This window comes from Salmo salar, chromosome ssa17 (genome assembly GCF_905237065.1).
Source record: "Salmo salar chromosome ssa17, Ssal_v3.1, whole genome shotgun sequence".
Lineage (NCBI taxonomy): Eukaryota > Metazoa > Chordata > Actinopteri > Salmoniformes > Salmonidae > Salmo > Salmo salar.
In genome coordinates this window covers 11,805,672-11,821,131 of record NC_059458.1, presented here as the reverse complement: position 1 = coordinate 11,821,131, position 15,460 = coordinate 11,805,672, and the positions used below count along the sequence as shown (strand labels likewise).

The window sequence follows — 15,460 nt, the reverse complement described above, 5'->3', positions numbered from 1 at the left end:
AGAGTTGGACTGCCTCTAAACTTGGCCTAAAGGTCTTTTACATGCACATTCAAGCCGTCAGTCCAATATTATTTTGAAAGTAGTTTAATGATTGTTTACAAGTCAAATAATATATATTTTTAACTTATTGTACAAAAATACATTTTTTTCTTCTCAAACAGCTTGTCATTGTTTATGTGCAGAGGACAATTGTCTTCCATAAGTTAGGAGAAATTCAAGTATGTTTACAACAATGCTACACATTACAATAGACTTGGAGGTAGGCCTATAATTCTATTAGGTTATATACATTCAGAGGTCTTCATTGAGGTAAAAGTGTATTGCAATCAGTGTGCAACAAGTTATTTGTTTTGGATAATTCATAAATAAGATTGTAATTTTTATCTTGCGTGATTTTAAAGTAATTTAATTTATACCCAAATCAATGCGTAAAATAAAAATATTGTGTTAAGCTTCAAGGTGTAGAAGGTCCAGTGCAGTCAATTCTGTTCCGGTCTTTTAAATTCTATTGTGCTGATGAAACTAACACTGTAAAAGTATGAAAACATTTGATCAGTGTTTTCCTGATAGTTGCTGGTTGAAAATACAATCTACACAGGACCTTCTGATCAGCAGGTTTGCATGGGTGGGAGTTTTGACTTTCCATGGTGATGTCACCATGCGGTTAATTGGCTAATACACCATGACCTATAAGAGTTCCAAACTTCTCTGCCAATAACGGCTAGTTTTCAGTTTACCCTTCCGACTCAGACCACTCCCAGACAGTCCTAGCAAAATTCTTGCTTGAGAAAGTTTTGTGCTAAAAAGCAGTTTTTTTCCCATTTTAATGGAAATCTATTACATTAAGGTACTTTGTTAAGTAGAAATGATTTGATGGTGATATAAAAACAGCTGCATTGGGCCTTCAAAGGTGCAACCAGTACACATGCAGAACTATTGTGTTTGTGAATTGTGAAAAGGCTTGTGCAATACATGCAAGTAAACATTTCTCAACATACGGTATAACATTGAGCTCCCAAAAGCAGTGTTTACATATATGTATGTTACGTTTTCTTCTGTTCCACACCATGTTACATTTGACATGGAATATGATTTGATGTTGTGGTAAAGTTTGTAAACGCCAAGTGGGGTTGCTTCTGCTGTACTAGTGGGTTGAGGCCTACATATAACACTTTCATTCATCATATTTGAATTCAAGCACATTTATATTTGTTTTGCCTCCCCCATTTAGATTTCAAGACTCCCATGAAAGCAGTGGCTTATACTCATTTGCTAAGTGAACTATCCTGGTTAAAATGAAATACAATTTTACAGCTACCAAAGCATATTTGGGGCTATTGAATTGAGTTTGAATATATAATAATCAAGCAAGGCACCCTCTACTCAGTTGGCAAAAGATGAGTCAGTCAGGAGACAAGCCAACCAGTCCACTACTCTACTGACAGCAACCGCTGCATGGCCTAGGCTTGGGTTACAACCATGTGACTGGCTGCATGGGGGAGGCGAGACTGTGTTTTTAGGAGCGCGACACTAGGGCTTACTATTTCTGATACCGAAATAGCCCACAGTCAGGTGGAACCTTACACATTGTGCTCGAGTTACAATTTGACCAAAACACAGTGGATAAGACGCACGTGTAAGGAACGGAAAGTGCATTTCAGTGGGGTTTGTCCTAAGATTTAGCAAAAATATGTACAAAGTTATATCTTTTTTTTTTTTTTTACACTCGTAGGTACATGTAAACATCTGTGTGACTTGGTATGCTTCCTTGTTGCATCCTTGTCTTGACAGTAGTGCGTGCCCATGTCAAATGGCTGTGGGCTTTTCTCCATCTCTGAGCTGTGAGGGTAGAGAAATTGTAGTAGTTTACATTGAAATAAAACCGTTGAAATACTATTGATTGGGATGGCTGTTATGGAATTGCTCCAGTGTTAAATAAAGTACTGACCCATTATCTAAATGTAGCCAAATCCCATCCATTTTATTTTGTGGAGATTACGTGCAGCCTTCCATGATAGCCCACAGCCTGTCAACCAATATATACTGATTTATTTTGAGGACTCACCGTTTTCCTCTGGTTACTGAGACAGAAAGTGCATATGGGCCTTAGCGGGGGGCTGCTGCTACTGCTGTTGGTGCTGCTCTGCAGGATGCTGTGGTACCTGAGACAGGGCTGTCCGTCCAAACACTCGTCCCCCAGCAGCAGCACGTTGGCAAGGTGGGAGATGTAGCTGGACGCCAGGCGCAGCGTCTCGATCTTGGACAGTTTCCTGTCTGCCGGTTCTGTGGGGATGAGGGTGCGCAGCGCGGTGAACGCCGTGTTCACGCTGTGGGTCCTGTCCCGTTCCCGCGCGTTGGCTGCCTGTCTCTGTTTGCTAACGCCGGGCAGACGCCTGCTGCACCCCCTCTCCCTCTGCCTGGCTCCCTCCCGGCACCCTCCCTGAGGGCTACAGCCACCGCCCGTCGACTTGTTGTCGGAGCTCTCCTCGCTTCCGCTATCCAGCTCGTCCAGGTCGGAGGGGAAACCGTCCGGCGCGGCACCCTGTTCGCTCCCTGTGGACTTCATGGTGGACCTGACTGGGTGTCTAAGGCGGGGGACTGAGCTGGGGTCTGGGACTGGCTCTGCAACTGTGTCTGTTTCATGGCGCAGCCGACTGCTGCCAACCACTTTATAAAAGCAGAGTGAAAATAGCACCTGGGACCAGCTGCTGCCGTGTGATCCGGTGACTGGGGGTGGGGGATCCTGCGCTAACTGGGCTCACGCCATTCCCTTGGCAGAGCAGCATGCCATTTCTTGAATAACGGATCTGTTCTGGGCCCGGTCACCATGCATGCTGCCTCTGGAAAAGGAAAGACAGGTGGAGGCTAGAGAGGAGAGGCCACCTGTCGTGGTTCTTTGGGTGCTAGAGGTTTATATATATAACCCCCCCCCCACAGAGCCAGCACACTTCCACTTTGCTCCTAACCCCTGCCCCTTGACCCCTAACCCTTCCATGTTTGCAGATCTGTAAGGTGGACGCAATATGGTGGAAGCTTGACCATTACACTGCTTATACTTATCCAGCACCTTCAGGGAGGGGTCAGGGTGTGACAGTGCGGATGCACTACATTAACCTTCTCCCACTCTCAGCCCAGGTAAAGACATGGTCATGCTGTGACTCTCTACTCCCACCTTCATCACGAAACCTTCATTTTCTCATCTCCTGTTTCCTGGAAGTCTTTCGTCTTCTCCCGCTGACTCAAACGCCGGTCTAACTACCGGAAGCCTCAACAACGTACACACATTCGCACAAACTTCTATTGCACGCAAAGGTGCAAAGGTCCCGAAATGATGATAATGCAAATCTGGACATAGTGAAAACATTCATCCGGTTTACGCTAGACCACTGTGTCAGTGAAATGACTGGTATTTAAAACACGTTGCACAGTTTCACGTTCGGATGTGTGTTCCTAGAAATCCTGTCAGTATGATTTGGTGAAGCGTTTCGGGGGAAGTGCTACTTCGTTACAGCATGTCAACAACTCTCAGAACTCAAATTCAAACTCCGTTTAAACCCCAGTGAAGGAATTACTTAGAGTCTTAAGAGTCATGACACCAGCTTTAGCGCCCGCCGACCAGGACCGTGAGTGAATAGTCCAGGTGTACCGGTCACCCTCCAGCTGTTCCTCCACCCCATGGCAGTCTCCCCATAACCTGTGCCGTCTTTAGCCTTGATATAAATATCTGTAAATGCACAAGTCACTTATATAGTGTTACTTCAGTAAACTTTAAGATCATCATACCAAGATTTTCGTCATGATACCAACAATAGTTTGTGTTCCCGAGAGCAATTGTGTGAAAATAGAATTCTAATCACAGCAATTTCATATCAATACGTTTGAATGATTTCAAAGGGCCAACTGAGCTAATCAATGCAGCCATAAATTGTGGAAATGAAAATATAAAATATTGGGGGAGTTGATTTGTATGTGCATTGTCAAGTTGTTGTTTTGGTATTTCAGGTCTACACTATGGGTTATATAGCAATAGACTGCATGTCATCACTAGATGGCAATATAGCACTGGTGTGGAACTACAGTACTATGAGACATTTTGACAGAAGTACTTTTGACAGCCTTTCTTTGTGTAGGTGGGCACGGGCATACATGCACAGGAATGGTGCTGTGTCAGCCGTGTGTGGGCTGTGTGTGTGTGACAGCACATTGGTTGACTTACTAGTGACAAGTGCGTGACATGTTTGACGCAGCAGCTCTGTCACTAACACTGTTGACAGAGGGAGAGCTCAGAGGCAAACTGCTCCTGAGAGAGAGAGAGGGGGAACAGAGAGAGGAGAGGGATAGGGGAGAGAACCACAGGAGGTGGGAGAGACGAGGACGAAAGAGGAGAAAGATAGGGAGAGGAGAGGAGGGGGCTGAGAGATTCAAGGAACAAGGTGCAGGCCTACATGCTTGTCTGTCGGTGCTAAAAGAGAAGTGTGGTTAGGTGTAGTTTAGCTTTTTCTTTCATTTAGTAGGGTCATTCACAGCAGCTGCTTCTCCCCTTTGCTTCTGGACCATTATGCAACACTAGGAAACGTTGCACCTCCCAAATCACTTTGATTACCACCCATAGATATGTACAGGCACACTTTATTGGTAACTAAGAAGGGTTTAGAGAGATCAGACAGTGAGAGGGGGGACTGACAGAGTGAAAAGACAGAGAGAGAGAGAGAGAGAGAGAGAGAGAGAGAATAAAATAAAATACATTTGTATTTTGTCACATGCGTCGTAAACAACATGTGCGGACTAACAGTGAAATTGTAATTTACGGATCGTTTTCCAACAATGCAGAGTTAAACATAAAAAAATAGAAGTAGTGACACAAGGAATAAATACACATCGAATAACAATAACGAGTAAAAATAACATGGCTATTTACAGGCAGTGCCAGTACTGAGTCGATGTGCAGGGGTAAGAGGTAATTGAGGTAGCTATGTATATATAGGTAGGGGTAAAGTGACTAGGCAACAGGATAGATAACAGACAGTAGCAGCAGCGCATGTGTTTAGTGTGAAAGTGTGTGTGTGTGTGTGTGTGTTTGTGTGTGAGTGAGTGTGGTGTCACTATGCATGTGTGCGCATGTTAAGTGTGTGTGTGTGTGTGTGTGTGTGTGTGTGTGTGTGTGTGTGTGTGTGTGTGTGTGTGTGTGTGTGTGTGTGTGTGTGTGTGTGTGTGTGTGTGTGTGTGTGCTTTGACGGATGTACATATTTCAGATCTTAGAGAGGAATGCCGATCCAGAGGAGGTGCTCCTCAAATTCCTCAGAAGGAAAGGTACTTCTCCTCAACAAAATAACAACACCTTTTTTATGTAAATAACAGCACATAATGTCTATGTTCATCAAATGTAATTTTATTGGTCACATACACATATTTAGCATATGTTATTGCGGGTGTAGCAAAATGCTTGTGTGTGTGTTGGGGTTTCAGTGTAAGTATGTGTGAATGTGTGGGTAGTCCAGTTTGCGTGCATAGAGTCAGTGCAACAGAGTTAGTGCGAAAAAGGGTCAATGCAGATAGTCCAGGTAGCGATTTGATTAGCTATTTAGCAGTCTTGTTTAGCAGTCTTATGGCTTGGGGTAGAAGCTGTTCACGGTGCTGTTGGTTCCAGACTTGGTGCACTGGTATTGCTTGCCGTGCAGTTGCAGAGAGAACACACTATGGCCGGACTGGCTGGAGTCTTTGACAATTTTTTGGGGCCTTCCTCTGACACCACCTGGTGTAGAGGTCCTGGATGGCAGGAAGCTTGGCCCCAGTGATGTACTGGGCCGTACGCACCACCCTCTGTAGCGCCTTTGCAGTCGGGTGGCTTGCAGTTGCCGTACCAAGTGGTGATACAGCCAGTCAAGATGCTCTCAGTGGTGCAGCTGTAGAACTGTTGAGGATCTGACAGAGACAGTCAGACAGAGACAGTCAGATAGACACAATCAGACAGAGACAGTCAGACAGACACAGTCAGACAGAGACAGTCAGACAGAGACAATCAGACACAATCAGACAGAGACAGTCAGACAGAGACAGTCAGACAGAGACAGTCAGACAGAGACAGTCAGACATAATCAGACAGAGAGAGACAGTCAGAGAGAGACAGTCAGAGAGAGACAGTAAGACAGACACAGTCAGACAGACACAGTCAGACAGAGACAGTCAGACAGAGACAGTCAGACAGAGACAGTCAGAGAGAGACAGTCAGACAGAGACAGTCAGACAGAGACAATCAGACAGACACAGTCAGACAGACACAGTCAGACAGACACAGTCAGACAGACACAGTCAGACAGAGACAGAAAGGGAAGTTCTGACTAAATTTGTTGGAGAGGAAGATACGTTGTCATTTCTGTGACAAAATGAACAGTGTTTTTATTTAATGCAAGCAATTCTGTTATTCCAAAAGAAATACATTTCCATAAACTAATATCTTTCAGGATCTTGTGAGGGATAAACAGCAGAGAATACAACAGTAATTTCCATCACAAAGTTTGTTTCGCTTCTCAAAGTTTTAACTGTGAGAGACAATCGCTGAGGGTGGATCTCAGGCTTTCCCGTGATATTTATCATCCAGGAGTTAGTGAGGTTGCTACAGAATTATTCGGAACACTATTTCAAAAGCAGAGGCTGCTTGTTTGGGTTCAACTAGAATTAGCTGCCAGTATGCAGAGTACGGGGGATTAGAACAAAGATACGCAAACATCAACTGACTTGCAAAAAGACTAATCCTACTGAGCTCAAACAGAGCAACTAAGACTCATTTTAATGAGATTTGAAAACCAACGACAAAAGGCTGCTGGAGCAGAATAGCCTGTCGTAATTGGCTCAGAGTTGATGCAGTTGGGTGATGGTTTTATCTGTTTAATCCCCATTTCCTCCTCATCCTCCACCTCCAGTGACTCACATAGTGAATGTCTGTGGCCCCTGGGCTAGGTGAGGCATCCCTCTAACCCCTGTCCCCCTAACTCCCTCACTGCATCATTACCAGGGGCCTCATTTATAAATGGTTTGGTATGCCCAGATTTGATCATATATTGTTCATGGATATTACAAAAGGTGTACCACAGGGGTCAGTACTGGGAGCTGCTCTCTTTACTATTTATGTAAATAATAATGGTATATCTGTTAAAACTTGTATTATTCATCTGTATGCAAACAAGACTGTCATGTACGTCATTGCCCCAACTGTTGACCAGGCTTTGTTAGAGCTGCACAAAGCAAAAGGGGACCATCGCGCTCTTCCAGAAGCGTGGCTGGTGTGTGAAACCCATGAATTCAGACAAACAAAAGGTGTGATGGGACCGCACTCAAAAAGATGTTGCATGAAGCTTACTTAATGTGTAAAAGTAAGCTTTATGGGACATATTTTTGAGTGCGGACCCATCACACCTTTTGTGTGTTAGAGCTGCAATCTGACCTTGTTACCTTACAGAAAGCCTTGGTTGGCTTAAAACTTGTACTTATTGCAGGAAGGACTACATATATGTTGTTCTCTAGTTCTCACAAGAATGTTTCAGATGGACTACATATTTATTCATTGGACGGTTTGACAAAGACTTAATGCTTAAAAAACATACGGATGACCTAGTTAAAAAGCTAAGATTTAAAGTGGGCTCCTTTTTTATAAATACAATTGAAGACAGAAGTTTACATACACTTAGGTTGGAGTCATTAAAACTCGTTTTTCAACCACTCGACAAATTTCTTGTTAACAAACTATAGTTTTGGCAAGTCGGTTAGGACATCTACTTTGTGCATGACACAAGTAATTTTTCCAACAATTATTTACAGACAGATTATTTCACTTATTTCATTATTTCACTATATCACAATTCCATTGGGTCAGAAGTTTACATACAGTAAGTTGACTGTGCCTTTAAAAAGCTTGGAAAATTCCAAAAAATTATGTCATGGCTTTAGAAGCTTCTGATAGGCTAATTGACATCATTTGAGTCATTTGGAGGTGTACCTGTGGATGTATTTCAAGGCCTACCTTCAAACTCAGTGCCTCTTTGCTTGACATTATGGGAAAATCAAAAGAAATCAACCAAGACCTCAGAAAACAATTGTAGACCTCCACAAGTCTGGTTCATCCTTGGGAGCAATTTCCAAATGCCTGAAGGTACCACGTTCATCTGTACAAACAATAGGACGCAAGTATAAACACCATGGGACCACGCTGCCATCATACCGCTCAGGAAGGAGACGCGTTCTGTCTCCTAGAGATGAACGTACTTTGGTGCGAAAAGTGCAAATCAATCCCAGAACAACGGCAAAGGACCTTGTGAAGATGCTGGAGGAAACAGGTACAAAAGTATCTATATCCACAGTAAAACGAGTCCTATATCGACATAACCTGAAAGGCCGCTGAGCAAGGAAGAAGCCACTGCTCCAAAACTGCCATAAAAAGCTAGACTATGGTTTGCAACTGCACAAAGATTGTGCTTTTTGGAGAAATGTCCTCTGGTCTGATGAAACAAAAATAGAACTGTCTGGCCATAATGACCATCGTTATATTTGGAGGAAAAAGGGGGAGGCTTGCAAGTCGAAGAACACCATCCAAACTGTGAAGCACGGGGGTGGCAGCATCATGTTGTGGGGGTGCTTTGCTGCAGGAGGGACAGGTGCTCTTCACAAAATAGATGGCATCATGAGGAGGGAAATTATGTGGATATATTGAAGCAACATCTCAAGGCATCAGTCAGGAAGTTAAAGCTTGGTCGCAAATGGGTCTTCCAAATGGACAATGACCCCAAGCATACTTCCAAAGTTGTGGCAAAATGGCTTAAGGACAACAAAGCCAAGGTATTGGAGTGGCCATTACAAAGCCCTGACCTCAATCCTATAGAAAATTTGTGGGCAGAACTGAAAAAGTGTGTGCGAGCAAGGAGGCCTACAAACCCTGACTCAGTTACAACAGCTCTGTCAGGAGGTATGGGCCAAAATTTTGGGAAGCTTGTGGAAGGCTACCCGAAACGTTAGACCCAAGCTAAACAATTTAAAGGCAATGCTAAATACTAATTGAGTGTATGTAAACTTCTGACCCACTGGGAATGTGATGAAAGAAATAAAAGCTGAAATAAATCATTCCCTCTACTATTATTCTGACATTTCACATTCTTAAAATAAAGTGGTGATCCTAACTGACCTAAGACAGGGAATGTTTACTAGGATATAAATGTCAGGAATTGTGAAAACTGAGTTTAAATGTATTTGGCTAAGGTGTATGTAAACTTCCGCCTTCAACTGTAGATCTTGCCTCTCCCTAAATAGCAGGAAGCAGGATGTATAGTCAACCTTCTTGCTTGTTCTTGATTATGGGGACACCGTTTACCAGATTGCAGCAGTCACTACTCTACTCTCTTTTGGATGCCGTCTACCATAGGGACATTTGTTTTATCACTGGTGACAGTTTTAATACTCATCACTGCATCCTTTATCAAAAGGTTGGCTGGTCCTCATTAAAGTCCCATAGATCAATTCATTACTCCCTATTTGTTCACAAAGCCCTACTACACAAGCTTTCAACTTACCTAACTTTGTTGTTAAAGTATAAAAATAAAAAAAACACGAGAGACCAAACCATGGTTGGTTAACTCTTGAGATTTCTCAGGGCTCCACCGAATTAGGTAAATCAGCTTTTAGTTTTAATGCACCTCATTACTGGAACCAACTGCAAAATACACTGGAATTGGATGCTCTGATGCCGCATAGGGAAAATGTAAATATTGATTGGGGAACGATTTGCTGTGGAATATGGCTGTTTTCTTGATTGTTTGTTGTGCTGTATTTTAGTTTGTTTTTCTGATTTCCATTTGATTTGGTCTATGAATTGTATGTGCAGATTGTTTGTGCAGGGCTCCTTTGCGAAAGAGACCCTGATCTCAATGGTGACCTGTTTAAATAAAGCTCAAATAAAAAATATAGACATTACACAAACCACATTTCTTCTCACATTTTAAGAAAGGAATTGTATGCAGAATGAGAATCAAGACTATGTATTGTACATAACAAATGGACTTTAATAGCATACATTGCCTGGGTTTGATTTGTGAGTAATACAAAACCTATTTGATGATATGTACAACAGCTTAAAATTATAAAACATCAGACAACCAAATAAATAACGATTCCAAGTGAGTTTTTAGTTTGATCGTAAACTGCCAACTTGGTGAGTTTGTTCCACAGTATACAGGACTGTTTTGTGCTTTGTTTTAATCTTGTAAAAAAGCCAGACTTTAATAGATAAAATACAGTATTATTGGTTCTAAGAAAAAAAAAATACAAATATTATACATATATTGGTCATGTACAGATCATAATCTTTGGAATTGTGACTATTATTTTGAAGAAACAAAAGCCATGGGCATTGAGAATCCAAATATTCAGTGTGGTGGTTCCATTAGGAGTATCATTGTCTTGTTTCAGCCCAGCATCTTCAGTACATAGTTCACAGTCCTGCATCAGCCACGTGGAATTGGGAGCTGAAAAAACACCATACATATTTTGTCCACACTTATTCCACCGTGCATTCATACAGTCTTGAAATGGACCAGCCAATGCAAAAAAGTGGAAAAGCCCCCATCAACAAGATATTCCTGACTTTCAAGCCTAAACTTGGTGCTCAGCTTTCAAATTATATTCTCAATTCCTCTCTTGATTCCAGTCACAGTAAGTGTTGGGGTGATGTATCTACTTACCTTATGGGAACACAGGACCCCTGAATATCCTTTCCTGCAGGCACAGACATTAGGGCGGATACAACGGCTCCCGTAAAGACACGTCTGTTCACAGTTTGCTGTAGAAATGACAGAGAAATCACAACGTAGCATTGAGAGAGAGAGAGAGAGAGAGAGAGAGAGAGAGAGAGAGAGAGAGAGAGAGAGAGAGAGAGGCAGCAGGTGAGGGACAAGTCCTATATCAGCCTAGCATCCTAATAATGACATCGTCATAATGACAGAACTGACACTAATCTCTCTCCACTCATATTACCACCCTGAGGATTCTGGGTAAGTCCCAGAGAGGGGCCAAAATGGAGCCATGAGAACACAGTTACCATAATCATCCCATCAAACCTCTGAATCATTACCATGCATAACTAAATGCGAACACTAGGACTGAGTCTGCCTTTGAATTTAAGGCAGGAATGACTTTATTATACACTTGAATACCCCTGTGTGGACTGAATTTTATAGATTTTATTACGCCGTATACTTGGGAGATTTACTTACAGCTATTAGTGGTTTGATAGAAAGAAAGAAATAAATAGGGCTGAGGCAGTGTAAACAGATAAACAGAAATGATGAATCATCTTTACGGACGGTGACTTCACTATAAAGGGAGTTAAGTACTTCCGTTCCTCTCATGACTCCCGAGTCATTCTTCAAAGTCATGTATTGGCTGCTTAATGCTGGGATGCTGAACAAGCTCATGCAGGAACTACTAGTGAACCTCTGATGAGATGTAGCTGTTAGTGTTTGTGTGTGTAACAAACACACATCGGATTGTTAACGTGGTTGTGGTTCTTGTTGCTGCTGCTGCTATGACCAGATGATACAAGTTGTTAACGGAGAGCTTCTTAAGTAAGCATGGTGGGGGTGAGAGTGAGCTGACGAGGGACGTTTAAGAGATATATGAAACTGGCAATAAACGTCAATAAAAGAGAACTATTGTAAAATATACTGTGTCCATAAAAATGTATATAGTGTGTATAACCTGGAAGTAGAAGCCTAAGGGTTGTTGTCCACTAGTTTACTCCAATTAGGGGAGGGGTGGTAGGGTCAGGGGAACATAATAAAGGAAATAAAATACAATTAAAATAAATATATGGGGGATTGGAAATGATGCAGACAATTACATTGATGGAAGCCACAATCTATCTGCAATATTAAAGCTGATCTACCCCCTTAGAAAATAAAGAAATAAATAAAGATGTTAATCAGCGGTAACTCTGGGGGAATAACCACCGTCTAAATCGGTATCTCATTGGTATCATAAACCAGCCCAGTACTGTCTAGAGCTGGTCTCAGGAGTCACCAGAGGAGGCTGGTGGGAGGAGCTATAGGAGGACGGGCTCATTGTAATGGCTGGAATGGATTGAATGGAACAGTGTCAAACACATCAAACATAAGGAAACCTCAGGTTTGACTTCTAGCCATTACAATGAGCCTGTCCTCCTATAGCTCCCCCCCACCAGCCTCCTCTGGTCTACACCTAACAATGTAATTGTAGTAGAGACTTGGCCTACGCCAGACACACATAACAGGGGAAGGAGACAGAACATTGATCACAGAGAGAGTTCCACTCTCCACAGAAGAACTAGGGTGGTGGGATGCAATTAACAGCTGATTTCAGATAGTTAACCTAAACACACCATTCTCTTCAGAGAGGAAGTAAGTGTGTGTGTGTGTGTGTGTGTGTGTGTGTGTGTGTGTGTGTGTGTGTGTGTGTGTGTGTGTGTGTGTGTGTGTGTGTGTGTGTGTGTGTGTGTGTGTGTGTGTGTGTGTGTTTGTGTGTTTGTGCGTGCGTGCGTGCGTGCACAAGCAGGCTCGCGTATGTAGGCATACTTACAGACTTGGCATAGCATGCCCTGCCAGCCTGGAGGACAGTGGCAAGTGTTATGGCCAACACACTCTCCTCCATTCAGACACTTCTGTAGACAAGTGGCTGGGGAACGACAACACAACATCAATCAATTCACTGCTGATGAATGAGTTAGCTATGGCTTATGAATGAGTTACGTATAGCTTATGAATGAGATGTATGGCTTATGAATGTTCTAAATGTATTGTTATGAATGTGTTATGAAGTCCTTATGTAGGAACCATTGAAATAAATAGTGTTACCAGAAAATCTTTTGGTATGTTATAATTGTGTCCATATTGTGCTATAAACAGCCTTGTACAAAGCGCTTTACAAGCTGGTAACATTCTATGTGACTACCTGCTGCTATTAAATGCTTGTTTGTGAGGGCATGACACAGCATGCCATCGGTGAACCACTACACATCCCAAACGCCATGATTAATTGTTTCCGTACGCACATGCCTCCACAGCTAGCGTGGAGGCATCTGTTTACAGGTAGCAGTGCAACAGAGGAACTCCTACGTGAGCCCACTTACGTTTATCGCACCGCTTCCCTCTTCATCCAGATGGACAGGCACACACATCTGGACCCACGCACCGCCCGCCGTTCATACACATGGGCTCACATACACCTGCGTAAGGGAGGGAGGGAGGGTGGGAAGGAGCGGGAGAGACTAGAACTTACCATCTCAGTCATACATATTGACCAGGAATAACTATCCACAGTATCTCACACGGCAGAGAGAGATTTTCAACTGACCCATTTACTGTACCTGATAGGCGTCATCAATGCAGTGGAGAGGAGAGCCAGTTCTACCATGAGCACATTGCCGAAGCTATCACGGCACTAATAACCCATTAGTAGCAGGTTGGTAATGTATAGCTAAATTAAAACCTTAACGTAAAAACCCCTGCATGCATCACTACTCTTAGTCAATAGCACTCCATAGCATCAATTTGACTATACCCAGTCTCCACATGAAGCTCTGAAATGTTGGTTCCTGCTCCCTCGGGTGGAGCCTCTTACTGGGTGCATCCATCAAACGCTCCCATCATCCATATGGCTCAATTTACCCGCCAATATGCTGTACATTAACAAGGCTCTGGAATTAACTGGCTCCACTGTGTTGAGGGCACTTTGTCAGACTGACACGCATATGGCGGTGGGTAATAGATGACGAGGAGGAGGAGGAGGGGGAGGAGGGGTAGAGGACGAAGAGAGGAGAGGGAGGCCGTGGAGGAGGAGGAGGTGGCGTGGCTTTGCTCACTTTTTTTCACCGCGCCACCCGGTGTATCCCTCGGCGCAGGAGCAGACGCTGTTCCTCATGCATACGCCCCCGTTCTTACAGGGAGGGCTGCAGACAGCTGGGAAACAGCAAGAGATAGAAAGAGAGGGGAGAGATGGAGAAAGAGAGCGATAAAGAGAGGCGGGGAGCGATGGAGGTGAGAGAGAGTGGGGGAGAGAGAGAGAGAGAGCGAGAGGCAGGGGGCGATGGAGGGGAGAGAGAGTGGGGGAGAGAGAGAGAGAGAGAGAGCGAGAGGCAGGGGGCGATGGAGGGGAGAGAGAGAGAGAGTGGGGGAGAGAGAGAGTGGGGGGGGGAAGAAAAGAGAGAGAGAGAGAGGTGGGAGAGAAAGAGATGTACCTGTCAATCTATTGTCTATTGGATTAGTTTTCCTTTCATCCAACAAGTAAATACACAAGTCAAAACTCCCACAGCAGGCCCATGACTCTGTGCGTCGTCAGGACAGTATGTGGACAAGGACATGGGCAGACTGAATGGTGTGTGTGTGGCTCATCTGGTAAGAGTGTGATGCTAGCAATGCCAAGGTTGTGGAGACCACACACTAAAAATGTATGCAACCACTTTACTGTAAGTCACGTTGGATAAAAGTGTCTCCTAAGTGCAACAATTAAATGAAGAGTGTAATTTACCGTTTTGACACTGGGCGCCGTAGAAGCCCTGGGGACAGCCACAGGTGTTCAGACGAAGACACGTCCCTCCGTTCAGACACATAGGGGAGCACACAGCTGGAGGACAGACACTCAGAACGGTCAACCAATCAACTGACCAATCAATCAATCAATCAATCAAATGTGTTTATAAAGGCCTTCATACATCGACATTTGTCACACAGTGCTTTACAGTAGCCCAACCTAGACCCCAAAGAGCAAGCAGAAGGACAGAAGAACACACCAGGAAGGGTAGCTGCTGCATGCACAACAGCTAATGGGGAGACTAATAAACTAAAAGAAAGTGCCCAGGACCAGAGCTGTACCTGTCTCACAGGAGGGTCCGGTCCAGCCAGGCAGACAGGAACACTCGTCAGGAGACACACACTCTCCTCCGTTGTGACAGTGGCGGTTACACACCACTGCGGAACAGATAGATGGGATAGAGTGAGCAACACAGAGATACCATATAATTGTAAGGTTCTACCTGGATTTTTGTGAAAACTGACTTGTTGACGTAGCATTGTTCTGGACAATGTTCTCAACCTATATAGTATGCCCCAATTCATGTTGTTAAGTTAAAAAGAATACAAGATTAAAACAAATGTTCACACCATTCAAAACAATGAGGGTTTGGAACTTTACAGCTAATTATCTCAGAATCATATTTTGGCAGATAAAACCATATAATTCCAAGGTCTCGATATCACTAGAGTGGTTCATGTCATAAACTTTTCTAACTCTAGCGATACAGTCCCATTTCATTCTGTGGTGAGGAGGGACACAGCCTTGGCAGTAACGCCATTGGTTTGCCAAGTCCAATCCAATTTCAATGTGAGTAACCTGACAAAGATCCATCTGGGAATAAAATACTAATTAAGGGTTGCAAATCAAATCAAAT

The 15,460-nt window shown here is 43.5% G+C and overlaps 2 protein-coding genes across 2 annotated transcripts in view; both read right to left on the bottom strand.

Annotated features, from left to right (window-relative positions):
* Positions 1-68: 68 nt before the first annotated feature.
* Positions 69-2,726, bottom strand: LOC106575227 (transcription factor 15-like). The gene is made up of 2 exons (XM_014151597.2): positions 2,066-2,726; positions 69-1,839 (listed from the first exon to the last, which is right to left on the bottom strand). Exons 1-2 carry the CDS (start codon positions 2,564-2,566, stop codon positions 1,807-1,809), a joined length of 534 nt encoding a protein of 177 aa, XP_014007072.1. The 5' UTR covers positions 2,567-2,726; the 3' UTR covers positions 69-1,806.
* Positions 2,727-9,968: 7,242 nt separating this feature from the next.
* LOC106575228 (von Willebrand factor D and EGF domain-containing protein) overlaps positions 9,969-15,460 on the bottom strand; it is a 52,390-nt gene continuing 46,898 nt past the window's right edge. The window contains 7 exon segments of the mRNA XM_045700372.1: positions 9,969-10,508; positions 10,725-10,822; positions 12,595-12,690; positions 13,145-13,240; positions 13,877-13,973; positions 14,542-14,637; positions 14,886-14,981. Of these exon segments, the coding sequence (XP_045556328.1) occupies positions 13,231-13,240; positions 13,877-13,973; positions 14,542-14,637; positions 14,886-14,981 (299 nt within the window). The 3' untranslated portion in view covers positions 9,969-10,508; positions 10,725-10,822; positions 12,595-12,690; positions 13,145-13,230.

What these genes read in the sequence shown, in the direction of transcription:
- LOC106575227 (XM_014151597.2), bottom strand. Translation starts at nt 2,566, where the DNA reads ATGAAGTCCACAGGGAGCGAACAGGGTGCCGCGCCGGACGGTTTCCCC. An exon ending in TCAGTAACCAGAGGAAAACG is followed by an intron (nt 1,840 to 2,065) that starts GTGAGTCCTCAA and finishes CTACCCTCACAG; the next exon opens with CTCAGAGATGGAGAAAAGCC.